General features: G+C 46.4%; 1 protein-coding gene across 11 annotated transcripts in view; it reads right to left on the minus strand.

The window, feature by feature from the left end:
• Nucleotides 1–1,667: 1,667 nt before the first annotated feature.
• PXYLP1 (2-phosphoxylose phosphatase 1) overlaps nt 1,668–24,735 on the minus strand; it is a 72,389-nt gene continuing 49,321 nt past the window's right edge. For 10 of the 11 annotated variants that reach the window (XM_077864921.1, XM_077864929.1, XM_077864925.1 and 7 more), the window contains 4 exons: nt 20,134–20,292; nt 19,050–19,176; nt 8,780–8,919; nt 1,668–3,985 (listed from right to left, as the gene is read on the minus strand). In XM_077864921.1, the coding sequence (XP_077721047.1) occupies nt 3,045–3,985; nt 8,780–8,919; nt 19,050–19,176; nt 20,134–20,292 (1,367 nt within the window). In that variant the 3' untranslated portion in view covers nt 1,668–3,044. Of the gene's footprint in view, nt 3,986–8,779; nt 8,920–19,049; nt 19,177–20,133; nt 20,293–21,489; nt 21,527–24,735 lie in introns of those variants that run through there. The other variant, XM_077864920.1, reaches the window with a different exon arrangement.

Consider the following 24,735-nt stretch of genomic DNA (forward strand, 5'->3'; position numbering starts at 1 on the left):
CTGCCTTTGGCTCAGGGTGTGATCCTAGGGTCCTGGGAGGAGTCCCGCATCCGATCCCCTGAAGGGAGCCTGCTTCTCTCTCTGCCTGTGTCTGTCTCTCATGAATAAATAAAATTTTTTAAAAATTTCATATATTTCTACATCTGAAGGGAACATTTATAGAAGAATATCTGTCAAATAGCTCACAGAGTTCTCTCTGGAGGTGGGAATAGAGAACTTCACTTTTTTTTTTTTTTAAGATTTTATTTATTCATGACAGAGAGAGAGACAGGCAGAGGGAGAAGCAGGCTCCATGCAGGGAGCCCGACGTGGGACTCAATCCCGGGTCTCCAGGATCGGGCCCTGGGCTGAAGGTGGCGCTAAACCGCTGGGCCACCGGGGCTGACTGAGAACTTCACTTTTGAAGTTGTTTTCAGTATAGTTTGTTTTCCAGTGTGCATGTATTAATTTTTTAAAAGATTTTATTTATTTATTCATGTGAGACACAGCTAGAGAGAAAGAAGCAGAGACACAGGCAGAGGGAGAAGTAGGCTCCATGCAGGGAGCCTGATGTGGGACTCGATCCCAGGACTCCCGGATCACGCCCTGGGCCGAAGGTAGGCACTAAACTGCTGAGCCACCCAGGGATCCCCATCATGTATTAATTTTAATCATAAAAACAAGAATGCTGAATTTGCACATGTATACACCCACACCTGCCATGAACTAAGCCAATTAAGACCACTGTCCAGAAACCAATAATTAAATGCATTGATCTCAGCCCAGTGTTCAGTGTTTGTTTATGGAGCAAGATGTCTCAGAACTTGTTAGGAAGGGTGATTAAGTTAATGATGTGCACACCTGATGTCTTGGGAGGCAAATCTTTATCTATGTTTTTAATGTGGGCTCTTTTCCAAAATATTTACCTTTACCAACAGATGTTTCAAACTGATTTTTTTAAAGATCTATTTATTTTATTTATTTTTATTATTATTATTTTTAAAGATCTGTTTATTTTAGATAGAGAGTGTGAGAAAGTGCATGCTCCTCCCATGAGCAGGGGGAGGAACTGAGGGAGAAGGTTGGGGGAGAGAATCTCAAGCAGACTCCCTGCTGACCTCAAAGCCTGACACAGGGTGAGATCTCATGATCCCAAGATCATGACCTAAGCCAAAATCAAGAGTCGGATGCTTAACCAATTGAGCCACCCAGAAGCCCCTCAAACTGATTTTTAAACCATCTTCTGATTCACTTTTAGTTTTAAATCTTCAAGCTGTGTTTAGCAGTTCTAATTCAGATATACTGTGAGTGGGAGCAAAAAAAAACCAAAAAAACAAAACAAAAAAAACCCCAACTGATTAGGCTTTAAATACTCAAGAGACAACACATGACTTTCAGCAATAAAAGGAGCAATTAAGATAGATTTTAAACCAGTCCACCCGGCCCATGGAGCCCTCATGTTGCTGTCAGAACAGGAAGCTGTGGCCCCTCCAGGTCCAGGGCTGCTGGCCCTTTCCGCCATCTCTCCTGGGCCCAGTCGGCCTACAGCTGGTCATGCATACTGGAGAATTTTCTGATTTAAAATATTTTTACTTATACAGAAAAAAAAAAATTTCTAAAATATTGGCACTTACTTGAACTAGAGTGAGAGTGACTCGTAGGTACAAATCATGACTTGTATGTATGAGTATTGTTCAAAAATTTATTTATAGAAACAGACGTATCCAAAGGCAACATTAGACAAAAACAAAGAGAAAAGTTTGGAATGCCAATGACACCAGAGAATCTCACTTGCACTTTACATTTCTTCACCTGGAACTAGCACCATTTTAGTTCAGAAACCACAGATTTAATTATAATTGCTTCTAATATATAAAATATCTTATAAAGATTATTCAACTATCTAGTAACAAAGTTCTTCCAAAAACTTATTTAAAAATCAATTAGAATTTATGGTTTAAAAATTGATCCAATTCTACGGCTTGTCAAAAGGAATGAGCCATAATTAGTTTTTTTGGAAGAAAGTGCCTGAATTCAGCTTCTGGCTTCCTTCTAACCATCAAGCAGGTACAGTAAATTGAGTATTACATAGGAATAGGAGCACATCTAAAACTGGTCTTAGAAAATATTTTCCTAGACTATAAAAATACTAAGTGGAATACAAAAATTTCAGCATATACAGCAAACAGACTACAGCAGACAAATATTTAAAACATACCAAAAACTATCTTCTACCATAATCATCATGAACATCAAATATTATTCTAGTAATTTTTCTATGATTCATTCTGATTCAATGTTTATCTCCCCTTAAGGTTTGTTCTAACACCAGATACAGACCAAATTCGGTGTTTCTCGCAGAAGTTACTGGAGGCACCACTGAGTAATTCTTTGTATCCACCTGGTTCTCAAAGTGCTGAAAGTGCAAATGTAGTAGGGCCTGTTTTTTGAGATCAGGGGTCGGCAAACTTAGGCCCTGTGAACACAGCCACACTTATTTGTTTACATGTTGTCTATGGTTGCTTTCACCTTACAAGAGCAGAAGTTGAATAGTTACGACTGTCTGTGGCCTTTGGGTCCCCAGAGTCTAAAATCTTTACTCTCTGGCCCTGTACAGAAAAAAATTTGCCAACCCCTATTTTAGATAAATAATTTCAGGAAATGTTTCACTGAACAGGGACAAGGTAAAATTGCCCCAGATGAAGAAAATTTTAGCTGAGGTTTGCTGGTTCCATCAATAGAGTACCATGGCAGATTGAAATAATACACATGTGGACTGGCAACTTTGGGTATCGAAATACTATTCTGGTATCGTAAGCAAAATCTGGCTGTGATAAAAGTACCTTCCTCTTTCTGTGAACTGACCATTATGTACCAAGTAACTCACATACCCAATTATAGCAACGTACTTACTGTTCAACCCAAACATCTACGTGGCTCAATTGTGATTTCTAGCCTTTATAGCTCAATAATCTTATACTCTTGGCAACGGACAGAACTAGAAGCAGACCCTTCCCGTCCCTCTGTATTGGCATAGATTCTATAAGCACTGCACTGCATACTTTTTAGAATCCTTCCCTGTGACATGCATCATAATAATTAGTACTACTGCTACTCCCCAGGGCCACAAACATGTCCCTCTTGACAAAGCGGACTAAGTTTTCAAGGGGGCACATAGGCTTGGAAGAATGCTTGTGGTGATCCTGGCAAAAAGAGGTGTGGAATGTGACATCGACACCATTATAAAGAATCCGGACAGAATGCTCACTGGGCTTTTCTCTGTCTTGCCAGAGCTCAAAGATCAACCTGGCCGCAAACCTTGGGAATCGGGCTTCCATAAGGCCCAGGGCACTGAGAACTGGTGACAGGGTGACATCATGTGCAGAGTAGAGGGCAAAGACCTCCTCTTTCCTGCCTTCTGCGGTGCGCTGCATGCGGCTGATGGTCTGGTTCAGGATGGGGTGGGCACCCAGAAGTGCGTAGCCCAGATATAGTTTCTTCTCCCGCCTCTCTCTCTCGTCCTCTATCTGATGCGTCTTGATCACCTTGAAGTGCTCCATGTCAATGCAGCCATTCCTAGTGCATGGGAAGCTGACGTTGTGGCAAAAGTGGCAGAGCATGGAGTCTATGGGGTTGGCAGCTCGAAGCTGCTTGGTGGGCACGTCCACGATCCTGGCCATGTCCTCGTAGGTCCTCTCCAGCTGGCTGTTTTTCAAACGTAAGAGGTATTGCCGACGCTGCTCCTTTTCTAGATACTGGTTTCTCACTGGGCAGTAGCAGTTTCCGGAGCAGAACAGAGCACTTGGCTGGTGCCTGAAATGAATCTTCTTCCAGTCAAAATCTGGGAGGAAGCCATAAAGCAAGGCCAGCCCACTTTGTAGTGTCCGGCTTTTCCCAGTGGTCTCCAAGTAAAGCTGGTCTGTGGACCAGTCATTCGGCAGGAGTTTGTGTTTTTTCAGATAGATGTCCCTCAGCAGCTGGCCATTCTGCAAATGCTGCACGACTCCTGAAATACATGGGCACACAAACCGTGTCCTCATTACCAGCTCAGCAAAAGGGGCAGCAAAGGGAGGCCGAGTTAGTGGCCAAGTCCGCAATGCTTTATTTAGATCAGTATCATCAAAACCATTCCCTAGCATGTGGAAGCTACAAGAATGGGTTGGCATCAACTCAGGAGGGGAGCCCCTTGTGGTTATCCATGAAGGGATGAGCAGAGGAGGAGAGCACGAGGACCATCTGCTCAAACCCCCTGCCCTGGGAGGGGGCATTGGGACTGGTGTGCCTCCTGGTTGACATCAAGGTGGTAACTGGCATGGATCTAAGGAGAGCTTTCTCCCTCTGGCCCAGGGACACGGCATTCTTTAGCATTCAGGAAGGGCCCATGGAAATCAGTCAGGTAAAGAGGAAAAGGTGCTTGATGGCTGCTTCATCCCCTCACTGTTGGGATGCTTTTCTTCTTCACCTCATTCTCCCTACTCTCCCAAGTGAAGATTGGCTGCTAACCTTCTAGGTACATTCCATCTAATCCTGCCGGGGCATTACTGGCTCATCACTAGCTCGTCAAGGACAGTCTGTCTGCACAGATATGGAATGATCTCTCACACACTCAGAAGGAATATCAGAAAAAAAAGCAAAGCGCAGAACAGTACATCTTATTATACTCCTCTTAAATAAAAATGAGGGAAAAATAAGAAGTGTATTTGCAGTTGTTTGTGTTTTGCATAAAGAGACTTTGGAAGGATGCGTAAGAAACTAATACCAATGGTGACCTGGGGAGATGGCACAGAAATGGGGTACATGGAACAGAGGTAGGAACAAGAATTTTAAATTTACCTGTTAACTAAAAGTTTACCAAGTTTTAGTTTTGTACTGCCATAGTACAGTAACAAATTATCTTGAAAAAAAAAAAAAAGAAAAGAAAAGAAAAAGACTTATCTTCAAGCAGGAGAAGACAATCCAAGATGAAAGCAAGCTCACCCTTCAGGCAACAGGACATAGGGCAATGGAATCTCAGTAACAGATATGAATTCTCTGAGGGTCAACCACACACAGGCCCCACGACCAGTTCATGACCAATGTCACTTATTCAGATGCCCAAATAGTGTGAAAACCTGAAACAACTCGAGGCTGAGATGCATCAGGGGGAATTGCACTGGCCCAGGAAGGGGTACAGCTCAGGAAAACATCACGATGGATGTCTGTGTCCCACTCTGAAGGAAAAGTATTGAGCACAGAGTTCCCTCAGAGATCTGGGCTGACACAGGTCTTAGGCATTTCCAAAATGATTTGCAAAAAGAAGCAAACAATGAGTGACAAACAATAAGAATCTGTGTCTGGCCCTGGTTCACCTCTGGGCCTGCCTTATATTTCTAGGCTACGTATACTAAGGTTGAGTGCTTCCTGTGTGCCAGGCCTTTCTCCTTTCATCCTCACAAAAACCCGATAAAGAAGGCAGATAATTATCCCCATTTTCTTTATTTTACAGCTGAGGAACCTGAGGCCCTGACCAGTCACTGTTAGGAAGTGGTCCAGCTGAAATTCAAGCCCCAACCTGGGCCCCCCTTGCCCTCTTAGTCCCTGCGTGTAACACCTTCTCCCTGTAGTTTCAGGCAGAAATACTAAGTTCTAGCCTTTTAGGGCCTCTTGGCCTCTCCAAACACAGCCTATCTCCGTGACCTTGGTCATGCCCTTCTTCCCCTTTCTCTGCCTAGGGAAGTCTTCATCTGGTTCCCCGGCTCCGATATTGCCTTCTCTGTACTCTTCCCTCATCTTCCCCCAGGTCAGATCAAGAATTCCCTTCTGTGCCCATACCGCTGGATCTCTGGGACTTGAGCTGCGATCAGTGAGCCTAGCCGACGCCAGCACTGTGCCGGGCACCTGACACAAGCTAATCTCACTCACTGCCTCACCAGCCTATGGGGGTCACATCAACAGGCCCGTCTCACAGGCCTGTCTACACCACAGCCTGAATTTCTTCTGTAGGACTGCGCAGCCTGCAGCAGCATAGAGAGCTGCCTCTGTGTGCGCTGTCCCGTGGCACCTGCAGGCTCCTTTAGGACAAGCAGGGGGAGCATCTATTCATCCAGCCACTCCCTACCCTCCTACACTCAGCAGCTGCCAAAGCATCTTGAATAGAGTAGGCACTAATGAGTGGGCTTACATAGTTACGGTGGGGTGCCAAAAGTGTTTCAGTTATAAATGGTTATTCTAACAGCTATGCATTTTTAATGAAATTTAAAATAGAAGATAAAAATGAGCATTAAAAGAGAATTAGGGAACAGGAGCAAACAGTACTATGAAAATAATTTCTAGAGTAATGCTGATTGAGAAGATGATGTAGATAATAGAACAACTGAGAAGAGAGATCAGAATGAATGAGTGTCTACAAGTATGTGAAGGCCACCTTCCCCTGCTTCTTCTCAGGGAACAGCCCCTGGATCCAGAGGCTGGGGAGGCCCCCATTGTTCAATACATAGTTACCCTGACCTCGGAGTCAACCAATGGACATTGACCTTAAAGGACCCTATTAGACTTTCTCTCGCTGTCAAGAATTTGGACTTGCAATTCATCTCTGGGTATGGCTAGGACTGTCACTCTGTGGACAGACACAGACCTAAACCACAGAAGCTGAAACAGACAAATTTCTTCTTTCTGGTTCCAGTCTCTGGAGGCCTGGTCATAATTCTTGCCCTCAGAGTCTTTGAGTCATCCTGAATCGGTACAATAAATGTCCCTCTTTTGCTTTACTTAGTGTCTGTCACTTGCAACCAGAGGGTTTAGTCAGTGGTTCTCAGTAAGCCTGGCTCTGCTCTGAGAGAGGGTTTGGGGCTTGAGTTGTCACAACAATATGGAAAGGAAGATTCCTGACACTTCGTGGGTGAGGGCCATGGAGCTAGACAGTCTCTCCAAAGAACTGTTCTCTGACCCATATAACTTTTAGATGTACCACAAGTTATTCCCACATGTGAAAAACCTGTTAAAATACTTTAGCCTAGAGTTGCAGAAGGGGAGGTGGGTGGGGGCATGGGGTAACTGGGTGACGGGCATTAAGGAGGGCACATGATATGAGCACTGGGTATTGTACTGTATGTTGGCAAATTTAATTTAAATAGACAATTTTAAAAAATACTTTAGCCTAGAACCTGTTTCTTTGTGTCATCAATACAAAACCATTTTGACATACCATGAAAGCCACTGATTTTTCCAGAAATGAGACAGAAATTAAGGGACATCTGTATTTTATTTTGATCAGAACTTGTCAAAAAAATTATGTCCCAAAACATGGTGTCAGAGTCCCCATTATGTTACCCCTCAGTCTACATTTGTAGTAGTCACAGTCACCAACCTACATTTAAGTGTAAACAACCGAGGATGTCATTCTGTCTGCTAGTGAGTGTGAGCTCAAGCTTTTACACTGAGACACACTGCATTATATAATACATTTGTTTCCTTTTGTTTCCCCTTTTATTATAGTTACGGTACCTGATATAATTGCTCTTCTTTAAAATCATATATGTATAGGAAGGTTCTATTATATATGAATTTCACTTGAGAGTTAAGGAAGGTTCTATCATATTTGGATTTCACTTGAGAGTTAAGGAAGGTTCTATTATGTTTGGACTTCACTTCAGGAGAGTTAAGAAAGGTTCTATTATATTTGAATTTCACTTTAGGAGAGTTAAGGAAGCACCATAAAATACTTGTTAACAAAAGGAGGCACTTGGTCTCCTGTTTTAAACCACTGCCTACCTTGTGTACGTGGAACTCATTACCAACCAAAAGCTTTTGACAACCCTCCTTATTCAAGACTAGTCTTCTAGAACCTTCAGCTTGGCCCACTCTGTCACTATCATTCTCCCCAATAATAATGGATTTTAAAACATGGCAAAACTCCACAGGGCCAACTTTAGGACAGAAACCTTCCTTTCATCAAAGCTGAGGTCTTAGAGTAGTGGTGGGACAACATGGCCAACAAATCCTCCGGATTCTTCCAAAAAGGCTGGTGACCCTGCAAAGACCCTCTGAGGTCCTGGATTGAAGTAAGAAGGAACTAGAGGCTATTGGGGAGCTGCCAGTTCCTTCTCTTCCTAACAGAGGTAATTCCACAGTTAACTCACCAACCCACCCTGACAGGGAACAGGCTGTGTAATGAATGGTATGAACAGGGCTCAGAGGGAAAGGTGGGCTTCTGTGAGGAACACACTCAGTCAAACAAGCTCCATGCTCACTAGGGATCTGCCATATATATTTGTTCATGAGATCTCGTGCATTAAAACTTATCAGGTTGTTTTCTTTGAAGTATGTTCTTTGAACATGGGATTGGTTACATAAATTATGGCCCAGCAATAGTGGGATAATAGGTGGACATAAGAAATGATGCTGTTAATGAATATTTATCGACAGGGAAGGATTATCACAACATACTGTTAAAAGAAAAAGTGTATTACAAAGTTGTGTAGTAAGATACCACTGTGTGTGCATGTGTGCACACACATAAACAAATGAAACAAGAGGACCCATTTCTTCCGTGGGCTGGGATTTGGGGGTACTTTAAATTCTTCTTCCTTTTGCTTGACCATCTTTCCTAATTTCTCTACCATTGACATATACTGGTTTTGCAATAAAGAAAGGGGCTATTTTTAATTTTTAAGATACCTTGGTGGGCTCAGAGCCACCTGTGGTACTAGTCCTTATTCATCCCCATGAGCACACAGCGCCTTGCCCAGGAGCATCTGCTCCGACGTATGCCACATAGAAGAGGACATGGGAGGAGGAATGAGCCAATGGCTGTCACACGTACCTGTCTGCGTGAGCTCTCCCATCTCACACAGTGGGTGATTGGGGTAAAGAGGCAGGGAGTGTAGAGGGCTTTCGAAAGAGGCTCCGGATCCTTTCGACATGTGACTAACGAAAGCTTCCAGTTTAGGGTGATATGGTTTCCTAAGGAGACAACATGGAGAATTAGTCGTCACTATGCTCCAGAATAGTCCACAAAGGTTTCAACTTCAGCCAGTAAAATCTGAGGTGCGTCCTACCCTGCTCACCCGTAAGAACAGGTACTGGGCTCAGTCACTTTGATATTTTTTTTTTTTTTTTAAGATTTTATTTTGAGAGAGCGCGTGAGTGTGTGCTGGAGCAGCGGAAGGGATGGAGGGGAGGGAGAGAAACAGATTCCTTTTTTTTTTTTTTAAGATTTTACTTATTTATTCATGAGAGACACAGAGGGAGAGAGAGAGGCAGAGACACTGACAGAGGGAGAAGCAGGCTCCATGCAGGGAGCCTGATGTGGGACTCGATCCCGAGTCTCCAGGATCACACCCTGGACTGAAGGAGGCACTAAACCGCTGAGCCACGGGGGCTGCCCGAGAAGCAGATTTCTGCTGAGCTTGGGGCCCAACACGGGGCTGGATCTCATGATCCTGAGCCCAATCAAGAGTCAGATGCTTAACCGACTGAGCCACTCTGGTGCTTCAAGTTCAATCACTTTTAAATTCCAGGATCACGTTTGCTCCACCACTAACATTGCATGAGGCCAGGCCAAACCCCTAACCTCTGCTGAAGCACCCATCATTCCTGGCACTGGGGGAGTCAGCTTTGCCACCCATATCCCACCACCCAGATCCCGTTTCCTTCCTCAGGAGGCTACTGACTCCCACCAGGTGGTCATGCCCAGGCTGGAAGTCCTCCTTGATTTCTCCTTCCCCTGCTCCTATGCATGCCATCTGCCACCCCATCCTAGATGTGTCCTCCTGGGGCTTCTCTACAGCCACTTCTCTGCAGCCACTCCCTTGGTTCTGGCTCAGGCAGCTTTTGTCTCTATGGCATGGGCTCCTCTTTGGCCTAACTGCAATCTAATCTTGCCTCCTCCACAGCCCGAGATTGAGATTGACTTAACAGCAAGTCCAGTTGGCCCTGCTCCTGTATACTTCCTCTTTCCCACCGGACCCGTGTGGCCTATCAATCTGTTCTGGGGGATCCTCGGGTGGCGCAGCGGTTTGGCGCCTGCCTTTGGCCCAGGGCGCGATCCTGGAGACCCGGGATCGAATCCCACATCGGGCTGCCGGTGCATGGAGCCTGCTTCTCCCTCTGCCTGTGTCTCTGCCCCTCTCTCCCTCTCTCCCTCTCTCTCTCTCTCTCTGTGTGTGACTATCATAAAAAAAAAAAAAAAAAAAATCTGTTCTGGCCCCACCTCACCTTGAGGCTCAGGGATTCCCACCTTTTCCATTTGAATACTGGGCTCTGGTCACAGGTAACTGACTGCCTTCTGTCCCAACACACCTTGTTCTTTCACACATCCCAGACTTTACACATGCAGCCCCTTCCTCCTAGCAAACCTATCCTCAACCTTCACCCCGGTAATCCTTAACTGACCTCTGGAAAATCTCCTTTGAGAAAAATTAATTGGTTAAGGTAACCAAGATCTCTACAGCTCTCTACCACTTGCTTTGCATTTTGCACATATAGTATCTCATTTCACATGGGGTGGTAATGAAGAGATAAAAAAACATTTTTTTTAATAATATCTGACATTACTTATATTTCTGCCACAATACATGGGGTAAATCAAGATTTAATTTATTCTTCTAGTTGCTAATATACAATCTCCCTAAATAATGAAATGACCTATAAATATATGTACATTTCTCTGAATAATGAGATAACCTAATATACACACCTTTTCTATGAATAATGAGATGGCCTATGAATGTGTGTACATTCTCCAGCTGAATGAAAGTGAACAGATAAGATGAGTTCCCAACTAAGCTAAATCAACATGAAGAGAAGCAAGGATAAATTGTTCTAATAGCAGGCCTCTCCTATCTGAGAGCCCGGTTAACTTTGGCTGCTAAAATGCCTTTTTTTTTTTTTTTTAAGATTTTTATTTATTCATGAGAGACACACAGAGAGAGGCAGAGACATAGGCAGAGGGAGAAGCAGGCTCCCCATGGGGAGCCCATGTAGGACTCAGGATTACAATCTGAGCCAAAGGCAGATGCTCAACCACTGAGCCACCCAGATGCCCCAGGTAAAATGCTTTTATTATCTTTCAAAAAAGTAGAAAGCCCATCTTTAAAAAATGTTTTAAAATTAGAGAACGCTAATACTGACACAATATATAGTCTAATCATCCTGGATTGCTGTAGGCATTGTGTCTTTCCACAAAAACAGAGGATATGTTATTATTCCCAAGGCTAAAACACATAAATATTTGCAAACTGGGAAATAAGATTTCCAGACTGACAATGAGGGCTGACAATTTGAATTAATATAAACAAAGGGCATCCATCAACAGGATGTGGAAGTATTTGCTGAGCTTATCTCACGTTTTCACGGCATCTGACGGCTTAATGACATGTTAATATCTAACTGTATAGATAGAAACTTGGTTTTGGTCCGGGAAGGATGGCAATTGCTGGAAGGAAAACTTCACTTAACAGGAGAGATAGCAAATGGCTGGATCTTTTTTTTTTTTTTTTTTTTAAGATTTTATTTATTTATTCATGAGATACACAGAGACAGGCAGAGACACAGGCAGAGGGAGAAGCAGGCTCCATGCAGGGAGCCTGATGCAGGACTTGATCCCAGGATCCTGGGATCACAACCTGAGCCAAAGGCAGACGCTCAATCACTGAGCCACCCGGGCGTCCTGTGGCTGGATCTTTTTAACAAGAAGAGGACCAGGTAACCTGAGTCCCTGGGCCTGTCCTGGATCTAAATGTCCAGGTCCTGGCTACCCAGTCCATGGCTCCACTCCTCCCTCCCTCTGTAGCCAAGAGGGTACCTAGCTTGATGGCAGATACTCCAAAACACCTGTAAATGAATTTGACTGGGAAGTACCCCATCCTTAGATGCTTTATGAAAAGTCCAAGCCTCCCATAAACTGTAGCAATGAATATGACAAGTTCCTATACTGGTTTACTAAAATACTCAGATTTCAATGGAAATTATTATGAGTGAAACTGCTAATTGTGACAGACTCTGAGTAAACTATAGTTAGGCTCCTCTGAACCCTCTTTCCAGCTAGGCCTCAACCTTTGGACTTCTATGTTCTTTGGACTTATGTCCATTTTGTATCACTGAGTTTTAGCAAAAAGCCTGCTAAGTCGATTTAGCCAGAATCTCCCGCTCTTCCTATCTGATCAAATTCCTCATCTCCCAGGTGGTATCTGCTCACACTGGCCTGTCTTTGGCCAGCAATTCACCCCTGAAGTCTCCTCTTAGTCCTATTCTGGCCACTGACCTCCACCCTGCTCCCTGGCTATAAATTCCCACAGCCCATGTTGTATTTGGAATTAAGCCCACTTCTACACTGAGATCTCTTTTCCCTTACTTCATTAGTTCCTGAATACAATCTGTTTTTACTGCTACTAACTACTATCTAGCTGTGGTTTTTCTTTAAACATTGTACACTAAAATCTGTTCTCCTCTGGGGCACCTGGGTGGCTCAGTTGGTTAAGTGTCCAACTGTTGATATCAGCTCAGGTCATGATCTCAAGATGGGGAGATCGACCCCATGTTGGGCTGCATGCTCCGTGGGGAATCTGCAGATTCTCTCTCTCCCTCCCCCTCAGCTCCTCCTCCCCCTTTAGCATGTTCTCTCTCTCTCTCAAATAAATAAATAAATAAATCTTAAAAAAAAAATCTATTCTCTTCTTGGGAATTGGTTAGGTTCCATTTCTGAGGCCCTAGTGGTTAGCTAGAACCACATGGTATTTGCTAATGGAATGGAAGGATGTATCCCACTACTGAGTTTAGGTTTTTAGATCATGGAATGCCCTTTAGCATTCTTTTCCTTCCCACCAGCCACTAGGCAGACATGGAAGCAATCCAGGTTCAATCATGTAGATATCCCTAGGGCATTATGGGAGCCATGATCTGAAGGAACCTGGGGCCTTAAATGACCAAGCAGAGCCACATAATATGACCTGGGTCACTTACTTCAGACCTTCATGCAAGGCAAAGGTAAACTTTGGTATTTGAGGCAATGGATTCTTCGGTCTCTTGGTTACAAAAGGCTAGACTAACTCTAACACAGAAATGATTCTATCTGTCATGATGAATTTTTCTTCAGGAAAAACTCATGTCATTGCAACCTCCCTGGAAATCTGCTTTCCTATTGAAAATCGACAGAACTGGGGCACCTGGGTGGCTTAGCTGGTTAAGTGTCTGCCTTCAGCTCCGGTCATGATCCGGGGGTCCTGGGATTGAGCCCTGAGTTGGGCTCCCTGCTCTGTGGGGAGCCTGCTTCTCCCTCTCCCTCTGCCCCTCCCTCTGCTCGTGCTCCGTCTCTGTCAAATAAATAGAAACCAAAAAAAAAAATTGGAAGAATTAAAGGTGCTGCTATCTTAAGGCTTCAAACTATTCGTTTCCAGAGTTCTTATTTACACTTTTGTATGCATTGTTTACGTCTCTCTATGCCACAAAGCTTGAGACAGAACCTCAAGGCTAATCTACACACCCATGAGAAAATGTATTGTGCTTTCGCTATAATCTGAGCAATTACTGAGTCCTGCATAGAACATTAAGACAGAGAAGAAGCATAGTGCCAGTGATACTGTTATCAGAAAACACAATTCAAAAAAGCTCATGTGGCTGGAAACTGGAATGACTTCATTCCACAGACTTTTACAATTTATGAAAGAGATTTTATTTTATATTATTAATGAAATGAAATTCTAAACAGATAAGCTCAATATGCTTTTCTCCGTCTTTGGCTTTCTGGACCTCTGTGCATTACCTGAGGTGATTAATTGCCCCTCACTCTTTGTTAAAAACTTCCTCCTTTTTTAGCTCTCCTAACATTGCCACTCCTGTTTGCAAAGTCTCCTCCTGGGATCCTCTCCCTCTCTGGGCTACTTCTTGGCTCCTGTTTGCCAGGACTCTGTTTTCAACCTTCCCTCGCTCCATAGGCTCTGTGATACCAGTCACACCCACAGTGTCAGCTGCCATCGACACATGAACTCTCAAATGAATCTCTGTCCCCTGGCAGGACAACATGCCAGAGCCCCACACCTACACGCCTATACTACCTTCTAGAAATTATCACTGGAATGTCTGATGACAGCTCATACTTAGCACCGAGACCTGTCCTCCTAACTTCCCTCCCCTTCCTCCCTTTCTCTGCTCTTTCTATTCTGGGCAGGGGCACCAGCACCAGCCAGATACCCAATCAGAAATCTGGCCACCATCTCCTCTGTCTCTGTCTCACCCTCATCCTGTCAGCAAGTCCTACCAACCCCACCTTGTGACCTTCTCTCAGACCCAAGGCTTCTCTCCAACTCCACTGACACTCCCTGAGTTTTAGCCTCTATCCATTTATTCATTCAACAGATATTTGATCATGTTCCTCCCATTTGCCAGGCATCCTCTTAGGCCCTTGGCATATAGCAGCATTGAACACTGCCCTCAGGGAGCTCGCATTCTAGCCTGGGGAAGCAGACAACATACAATGAACACCAGAAAGTGTGTGTGGGGCGTGCACCTGGGTGCACTGACACGCTCAGTGGTTGAGCGTCTGCCTTTGGCTCAGGTCTTGATCCCGGGGTCCTGGGATCAAGTCCCGCATTGGGCTCCCTGCAGGAAGCCTGCTGCTCCCTCTGCCTATGTCTCTGTCTCTTTCTCTGTGTCTCTCATGAATAAACAAATAAAACCTTTAAAAAAAAAAATGTGTGTGTGCCCGTGCGCACATGCACCCTAGAAGGTAGCAGATGCTCTGAAGCATTGGTGTGTTTCTCAAAAAGAAGAGCAGGAAAAGAGGGACCCAGGAGACTTAGATGGAAGAAGTGCATTGTAATTGTAAGTGAAGTGTTCTGAGAAGGTGACATTTAAGCAAGGCTTGAAGGAGGTGGACCTGCTGGCCATTAAGCAGCTGGGGAAGAGCTGTCTGTAGAGAGAACACCGTCAGTGGGAAGGAGGGCTAGGGGCGGTGTGGCTAAGGTGGAGTGAGTGAGGATGAGGAGAGCCCCAGGGCAGGGCAAGGGGAAGGGGGAGAGTACAGGAAGTCCTGTAGGTCATTTTAAGGACCTGGGTGGGACTCTGCAGGGCAATCTCTCTTCTGGATCACTATGGCCATAGGAACGCAAACATCGCAGCCAGCCTCTGATCCGTCCTTGGCATCATGGCAGCCAGAGATCTTGGTAATTCCATCCCTCCCCTTCCCAGCTCCCTCGCCGCCTTGATGCCTGCCACTCTCCTTAGCTGGGCGTTCATAGCATCAGATGACCTAGGCCCTCCCCACCCTTCCACCTCTCCGCTCCCTGCTCCAGCCTGTGGGCTAAGCTGTCCACCTCCGCAAACCTTTGCCCAGGTAGGTTTCACCGCCCCAGGTACCATTTATCACCAGCTGCTGCCTGATGTGCTCCCGAACACCCTCTAGGTCCCTTGGTCGTAGTGGCCTTCCTGGACCTGCCATCCCACCTCTCCAGTCCCCCCCAAGCCCAGGCAGGCTGCCCTCTTGTGGTTCATGCCCCAAATATGGTTCTCAAACTGCTTCCACCTCTACTTTTTCTAATTCTTCCACTGCTTCTCTAATACTGCAGATGCCACCATGGGTGCTGGCCACCAGATTGCCTCTCAGGCAGGACTGGGCCCCCTGGGGGCAGGAGCAGCCTTTCTTCTATGAGTCTTTAGAAGCCCTTCCTCCCCCTTCCCTGTCCAGTCCAGCCACATACTGGTCTTATTCCAGCCTCAGGCTCTTTGCACTTACTGTTCCCTCTGTCTGGAACCCTGTTCCCTCAGATATGTAAGGGGCTGGTGCCTTTACTTTATCGAGGTGCCTGTTCACATGCCACCTCTCTGTATGTGGGCCAGCCACATGTCACAATACCCGACACATAGTAAGTGTTTAAAAACACAATGTACTGAATAAATACTGATTAAAGCAAATCTTCTTCTCTTCCTTGGATGTAGAAAAGAGTATCTAGTTCGTATTCATGAATGCAAGCAAAAAAAGCATTTAATACACATGGCATAACTATGGCTGATAACCCCTACGGCTGGCCAAATGCTGTCCCATGAGAGTTAAAACAGCACCTTTGCCACGAGGCACACGGCCTTCAGGAAGAGGCAGCTTCCGCTACAAAGACTAGGGAGAGCCACGGAATGGGTCACGGTGACGTGAAGCATTGGGGCCGCCAACGTGCCCGAGTGTCAGTTCCTCTGTACGCAGCTCACTGCGACCCTGCCTGCTGGCCCAGCTACACCCTCTCACTAGACTAGACGAGAGGCCCACCGCCCTTACGAGGCTATAAAAATGGATGATTCTCGAACCTGAATCCGTACCTGGGAAGGCAGCAGGCACGGCTGGTGTCCCAGACCCCACAGTCCCAGGGGATTCCGAAGCCCGAGGGTGGGGAGGGCTCCACATCATTGGGAGTCCTGCTCACTCTAAGTGTGCATTTATGACAGGTCCACTTCATGTTTTTAAGGATGGAATTAATTAAATGTCAGCAATTAATTAAACATGCATACTCCTCCCTCCTTCCACCAAGGACTTAAAGCAGCTCCTGAAGACATAGAATGTTCAATAAAACAGAAGTAGGTCGGAAGATTAAGGCCAGGGAAAACGGGGGCAGGGGCAGCAGAGCAGCTGGTCCCCAGGAGCTGCACCTCTCAACTGGGAGCTCCAGAAACGGCCCCATCGCAGGATCCTGCCATGGCTGTAATGGATGAGGGGCCCTGGGACCTGGCCTGGCCTCCTGACCACGACCACTCAAAGTGGGAAAGAGCCTGGGCCCAGAAAGCCTGCAGGCCACTGTAGTAAATGGAACACCAACGCTTGTCAACCCCTCAGTACGACCAGCTCAGTGCGTTAGTGCAGCCCCTTAGTTAGAATTCACAAGGTTGTGCTAAGGGATGGACCACTCACTGTCCCCACAGCCCAGGACAAAGTACTGAGGGCCACAAAGCTAAAGTGATTGGCCTTCTACCAAAAGGGTTTCTAAGGCTTCAGAGAGTTCCATGGCAGAGGCTAAAATCTATCATGAGGCACTTGATCAGCAATAGGACTTGTGATTCTCACTAAGGTCCTGAATTCACTCTGCAACCAACCTAGTGTGACAACTGTTTTATGCCAGGCTCAGGCTGGACACCAGTGATAAAGGAGAAAGATCCAATGCCTTTAAGGAGCCAGTGGTGTGAGAAGGGCACAATCATGCTGGAAGATAAGCTGCAAAGCATGCAGGTACACGGGGGGAGGGGGGGGTCTGCATGTTGGCAGGCAGCTGTGCCCAATGGGCACCTTCTCTAGCTAAACAGTGAGGGTAACCTCCAGAGCCTGGAGGTGCTCAGGGACCTGAGTAACAGCTGACTGGTCTGGAGATGGACCCCTGGTCTGGGCCGAGCCACTGAAAAATTCTCATGTCTGGGAATGTAGAGCCCAGCTAGAGAAAGGGGAGCAGAAGACATGTTGCCAGGGCTGATGCATGGTATTGTCAGAGTCCTTGAGGCCCTGAGGCTGGCGAACTGAGAGGCCTCCTGGCCTATCTATTCCTGAGCAGTTCAGACGGCAGATATCCACAGACTGTGCCAGTGGAGCAAAGCCACTTCTCTGAGCTGCCCTCCTTGCACCCCATGTTCTCCTGCCATCCTAGATCACTCTAGACCATCCTCTGATCCAGAAACCAAAGGGCTGATACCCAGCCCAGCAAGGGGCCTCTCTCCTTCCCCTAATCCAAAGGCCAGTTTAGGTCCTTCAATATTTTGTTCGGAGAGCCTTCCTGTACATCGCCCTTTTCAGTTTGAGTGGGGACAAATGCCCGATACGAGAGAACCCATCCTCACACATCAGGAGAGGTTGCCCGGAAGGGGCAGCATTTCAGGGGAGCCTCTGAGGAGCTGTAGGAGTGGGTTTAGGGAGCTAAACAGCAGGGGCAAAGGTCTGAGGGGTGGGGAGCCAGCAAGAGTGGGTATGGCAGGGGGAGAAGGTTTCAGAAGGTTGGCACAGAAGGCTAGAGACCTTGACCCAGGGGCTTTTCCAACCTGTGGGACACTGGGACATTCACCTATGCTTGCTAAACACAGAAAAAGACATAAGCACCCAGGCTGCAGGCTTCGTGACCTCCAGCAGGAAAGGAGAAAGTGCGTGATAGGCTATAGTCACACACTATTTCATGATGTGTTCACATCCAATGGTTCACTTCCTCTTCCCCATAATCCTGGACAGTGAGAAGCCTGGAGACCCAAAAAGTTACCCTGAAACTCCCTCCCTGGGGTTCACACCACCATCCACTAGAAGGAAGAGGCCTGGTCCCCCAGACCGGGCCTGCCCAGGGCAGGCTGGCACCCGGAAGCATTCCATCCACATGACATCTTCCTCCGTGAGCACTTCCCTCCCGTCTCCTTCGCTCCTTCAGTCAATTCTGCGAGGGCTGTTACATGTACCCAGACACATCGTGGAGGCCTCGCCCATCATTTCAGGGCTAATTTGCCTCTCATTTTAGAGCTGTGCCTTACCCATATGCACAATTTCCAGTCTCTGTTGAATTCTTTTGCATCCTAAGGGCTCTCAGCCAAGAACGTGCTATCCCTATTCCCATGAAAAATTAAAATTAAAAGGCTGTAAGTCTTACATGTACATGGCTCTACAGCTGGTGGGGCATGTTCTCCTCTATCATTTCACTTACTCGTGACCCAACACAGTCAGCAAAGGCATCCCCACTGCAGAGATGGGAGGGCAAGGCTCGGAGACTACGGGACTCACCTGCTGCCCCAAACCACACAGCTGAGCCAGGGCCTGAGCACATCGGGCCCAGTGTTCACTGCACTAGGTCCCTGCTCCTTCTCAAACTGCAGAACACAGGAGGGAAGAGCAGGCCCCACAATGGCCTGGACCCAAATCTCGGTTTGTCTGCTGTGTGGCCTTACACGGCTGTCCTCGCTTCTCTGGGCCTCCTTCTTCTCAACTGTGAAATGGTAATTAACACGCAGGATTGTGCTGAAGATCAGGCTTCTGGCAAACAGGACTCGCTTGTTGAGCTTACTCCCCCTGCCTGTCATTCTCCAGCCAGCGTTTTGACTGGGACAGAGAGAACCGACGCTTGGAAACGACTCTTAGAAAAAGTGCAATTTACCTGTTGGCCACCAGAGTGCAGTCGATTTCTGGTCGCTTCGTTTTGGGAATGACATACAGTGGGTATCTGTCCCCGTGTCGAATGAACACATGCACTGAGATCAGCTTAAAATGATGGGGGGCGTGACCTGTGGGAGAGGAGTAACATGGCCTGGTTATCACTCGGGAGGTGAGCAGCCTTTCCACTTCACAGAGGTGGGGAGGGATGAGCCTAGCAGCAGGGTGCCGTGCTGCAGGCAGCGGGGTGGCTCACAAGGCAGGTGGAGGAGAGAGACAGGACTGGTTATGTCTGGTTAGGTCTCTGACACCCCAGAGGTGACAGGGAGGCTCTGGGGGTGTGGCTGGGTGCTGGAGGCCAGAGTGGCCTCACTCACAATCCACAGTCTAGCGAGTGGCCTGGAGAAATGCTAGAAACAATGACTTCTACTTCAAAGCTCCATGAAACGGGATCTGGCTCCCTTGGTGGAGCATACAACTCTTAACCTCAGGGTTGGGAGTTCAAGCCCCACATTGGGTGTGGAGCCTCCTTAAAAAGATCAATAAAATAAATAAAGCTCTATGAAACAAATCAGGGCAAACACTGATAAAAATATTCAGTATCATTTTGATCCATGTTCAAAAAAAGCAATACTCAACACAAAAATCGTATCTTCCTACACCTTTACTGCAGGATACCAATGGAGCATCCAGCATCCTGTGGACATCGTAGGCTCCGAAGAGAGTTTATTGGAAAGTGGGGTGTAGTTGGGGGTGCTGCCCTAGAGCCCATCAATCCTACCTTTCCATCTCTGGTATCCCACTGAAAACCGTAATGGCAAACCTGTGCAGAGGGCTTCTCATGAGCCACGTGTTTGAAGCATTTACTTAAGACTCCGGGCAGCCCTGTGAGCAGAGACTGCTCATTACCCCCATTTCACAGATGAGGAAGCTAAGACTTGGGAACTCATTCAAGGGCACGGCTTAGTGGCAACTGCAGGATTTGAGCCGTCAGGTTCCTTCCTACCATGCTGCGCTGCTTGAAGATCTACTCGTTCCCATAGGGGCGTCTGTCCTGGTACCAAGTTGGGCAGGGCAGGCAGGCCTACCTTCCATGCTGCGCTCAGCCACACTGGGAATGTTGCAGTACAAAAGAGCTTCGTAAATGGGGTCCATCACAGGGGGCTCGGTCACTGGGTCAGGCATGATTCTCTTTCGACTCTTGCTACTCACTCCATTCTTAGCTGTGGACACTGGGGTCAGGTGGACTGCAAGGAAAGCAAGGCAGGTCATGACAGGTGCAGCGTGGGGGGCCCCAGGCCAGCAGGAGGGGCCCAGAGCGTGGCTGGATTTACACTGAGTAACCCTTCTCTCCCTTAGCATTAGGGTGGACTTCAGTCCAGCAAGCGGTCAGCTTCTTATCAAGAACTGTTTCCTAAGCCTTCACTGGGCCCTGCCTCTTTCTCAACGCCATTACCTTCTCCTGACTGATAATTAGCTGTGCCACAGCAGGTGGGCCACCCCAGAGAAGGGGCCTGCCTCGCTCGGTGGTAGAGGAAGAACTTCATGCAACCTGGTTACCTCATTCCTAGCACCCTCTGAATTCTAGTAAATACTAGAGAGGAAAGCCAGCACCTCTTGGGTGCCTCCGAAGTGCTATATGTGCTATCTGACAGATGTCCTTTGATATCATCTGCTTTGCACCCTGGGGTCCCCAAGAGTCCAAACACAGGCATCACTCATTAATCCTCACAAGACCACTTTACAAAGAAGAGAGCCTAGCGTCAAGGGAGGAGATTGAGGCAGTCACCCAAGGTGGATGTGGCGGGTAGAACCCCATCTCAAGCTCACTCCTCTGCCTCTACTGGTTCTCCCCACCAGTCTTCTGGATGTCATGCGTGGGCTCCGCCATCTATCTGTCTGTCCATCTAGCACCCTTCTTTCTGTTGGTAAACTGCTCTTTCCCCTCCTCATGTGGTTCTGGTTGAACCGTCAATCACAGGGTCCCTGCCCCCGGCCCCCGGCCCCCGGCTGGAGATGGACCTCTGACTGAGTCAATGAGGATAGTTATGGGGCAACTAGTCTCCTTCTCCTTGACAGAGGCACTGTGCACGCACTAGAAAAGGCTCTCTTTTGTATGCTGATCTCGAAGAACGGAAACCTGGGGCTGCCCCAGCTACATGTTCCTCCTCAGACAGCCTCTGCCTGCAGAGGAAGAAAATGATGCCGAGTAGAAACAAGGCAGAAAAACAAATGCAGAGACCTAATCAGAGAGAGAGAGAGAGAGAGACCTGAGGACATCCATTCTTGGAGACCCTGGGTTCAGATGTGGCTGAAGCCAGAACCTCTCTTAAAAGTCCCAATTACATACATCATATATAACCCTTCTTGTTTAAGCTAGTTTCAGTTGGGTTTCAGTTACTTTCAACCAAATGAATCCCGATGAACAGACTTTTATCAATTACTTAGGAGCAGATGTAAGTCCATCTTCTGGGTCAATGGTCCATATATGGGGGACCTCTTTGCAGCACCACAGATTTTCTGGAACTCTCTATAAAATGATAGTTTTCTTTTTAGCATCCACCAACTGAGGAAATCCACAGAAATAGCTGTGCCCATGCATCATTTAATTTCTAAAAGGTTTATCAATCACCAGAATACACATACATACATTTGAACAATAGCTAAAATAGGGCCCAACCACCAGTCTAAATCCATTTAAATTCCCTTATTTCTTTTATTTTTTATTTATTTTTTTTAAGATTTTATTTATTTATTCATAGAGATGCAGAGAGAGAGACAGAGAGAGAGAAGCAGAGACACAGGCAGAGGGAGAAGCAGGCTCCATGCAGAGAGCCTGACGTGCGACTCGATCCAGGGTCTCCAGGATCACGCCCTGGGCTGCAGGCGGTGCTAAACCGCTGCGCCATCGGGGCTGCCCTCCCTTATTTCTTTTATAGGTTCCTCTAAATAAATACTTAAGGTTTTCCTTTGGCAAACAGATGTTATAAATAAAGTTAAAAGACAATCCACTGAAAGGAAAATATTTGCAACATAAGTAACAAATTATTAAAGCCAAAATGCATATGAGCTTCTACAACTAAAAAATCAGTAGGGGGTATGAGTTGATTAATTACAGAAAAACAAACACCAATGGCAATGAATGTATGAAAAGATGTTCAACGTTATTCATACTTAAATACAAAATAAAACAATAGCATCTGATCCCTCCCCATCAGACTAGAATCTCATGTTTTAATAATAATAATAGCAGTAGCAGTACTGGCAAGGCTGTAAAAACTCACTTCCACACACTGCAGGTGAGAGTGGAAACAGGAACCTTTTGGAAGTATTTGGCAGCATCCACCAAAATGCTATATGTGCTTTATCCCCAATCCTGTTATCCTACCTCTTGGAATTTAAATCAATCCCAATCACAAAGATGTATGGCCAAGGAGACTGGCCGCAGCATTATTTGTAATAACAGAAAAGGAAAATGGACTAAGTATCCATCATTAACGGAACAGAATGTTACATCCATATTGGGGAATATTCTGCCAAAGTTAAAAAGGATGTGAAAGAGGGATCCCTGGGTGGCTCAGTAGTGGGGCGTCTGCCTTCAGCCCAGGGTGTGATCCTGGAGTCCCAGGATCGAGTCCCACAACGGGCTCCCTGCATGGAGCCTGCTCCTCCCTCTGCCTGTGTCTCTGTCTCTCTCTCTCTCTGTGTCTCTCATGAATAAATAAATAAAATCTTTAAAAAAAAAAGATGTAAAAGAATCAAAGATAAATGAAGTGAACAAACCAAGTTACTGGCTAAGAAAAAAACTATAAATGTACGAACATACAGGCATTTATTATGTAAATGCATAGAAATGTCTACAGGGACATCCACTACAACGCAGCAGTGTTTTCCTCTGGGGAATGGGTGGAATGGGGTATGAAGTAGTATTTTTATTTGTTTTCCCATAAATGCCTACATTGTTTTACAGGTCTACATACATACACGTTTACAGTAAGCATGTTACATACTTCCTCTATGTATAGACATGGATGTATCTTTCTATAATATCTAGATACACTTTTTTATTAGCATATTTTCATTCATTACTTTTATTATTTGTATTACAACAACAATCATAGAGCTATAAAATTGGTCGGAACTTCACCAATTCAAAATTAGTCCTTTGATCGGTCCTACAGCCACTTTCTTCCCAGCAGCTGGAAGGAGCCAGAATTGCTAACACCATAAGCTCAGGTGTCTATAGAGGTAATTTACCACTGGGGGATTCATGCCAGAGCAAGGGAAGGAGAAAAGTATATGTCTGAAGGCAGCATCTTAATGACCCAGCAATTCTGGCGAGCAACTCTGCTCTTTTAAGAAATGGTGCCGGATTCCGGCCCCTTGGCCATGCCTGCGGGCACACTTCATTTGAGTCTGGGCCAGGCACAGGTGAAGCTAAGGACACATGATCATATGAGTGACACAGGGACATAAGGTCATAGGTCTCTAGACATCCCATAGTCCCCACAGTTGACTAGTTTATCTGTAAGCACACTGGGTAAGGTCTATGGAGGCTACCACTTGGGAACTGCTATAGACTGAATACTTGTGTCCCCTTAAAATTCACATGTTGAAAAAAAAAAAAAAGAAAAAAAAATTCACATGTTGAAACTCCAACCCCCAATGTGAGGTGAGGTCTTTGGAAGATGGAGGTCAAGTGGGATGAGCATCCTTATAAATGAGACCGCAAAGAGTAACTACCTCCCTGACCCTCTGCCATCTGAGGTTACAGAGAAAAGATGGGTCTTCACAGACACCGAATCTGCTCGTGCTTTGATCTTGGACTTCCCAATCTCCAGGAATGAAAAAAATAATTTTCTGTTGCTTACAAGTTACCTCATTTAAGGTATTTTTATTAAGTGGCTCAATGGAGTAAGAAGGAATCATGGTAGTTGGGCCCAAATGACCCATTCATGCCCCAAGGAAGCAGTGGTTTGAAACTCAGATAAAAACTGGGTGATGATTAGAGGCCTTCTGTCCAGAAAGATTTTATCTGCTGCTTCCTCCGGCATCTGGGCCTGTCTGCCTCACCCACTAGCTATTGAGATCACCCTGTGCTGTTTGCACCCTCCTAATCACCAGAACGCAGGGCCAGCCCATGTGAGGCCCTTTGATGGGTCCTCCAAACACCAGACATTCGGGGGAGGTTCTGATGCAAGAGGCTGGGGAGTGAGACGTCTCCCCCAGACCCACTCTCGTACATCCTCACCCCCAACTTGGTCCTCACTGTCCCTGAACAGCTTGGAGCTGCCCCCACTGCCCAACATTCCTCCCTCTGTGTCTAACTACCCTCATCTCACCATTGTTCTCTAAATCTGGCCAACTCCATGATAATCCTGGGGTCACCCCTTCCAGGAAGCCCACCCTAGCATCCCTCTTCTATTGTCCTGCCCCTGGTTCTTGCTGCCATCTTAGCTCACAACACAGTAGCCATAAACAGGGGTGTCCACAGTTTCTCAACTGGCCACGCTAAACATCTGGAGGCTCAGGGCTATGTCTTTTTCATCTTTATATTCCCCCTCTGACCAACCCAGGGCAGGCCCCCCCACAAATGCTTGTTGAACTGGAGGCTTACTCTGAGCCAAGTGCTGCACTCCAAGACAGAAAACAAATATCCACCTGCACACCTGGCCTTCCTCCTAGCTCTA

The sequence above is a fragment of the Canis aureus genome, chromosome 22 (genome assembly GCF_053574225.1).
Source record: "Canis aureus isolate CA01 chromosome 22, VMU_Caureus_v.1.0, whole genome shotgun sequence".
Classification (NCBI taxonomy): domain Eukaryota; kingdom Metazoa; phylum Chordata; class Mammalia; order Carnivora; family Canidae; genus Canis; species Canis aureus.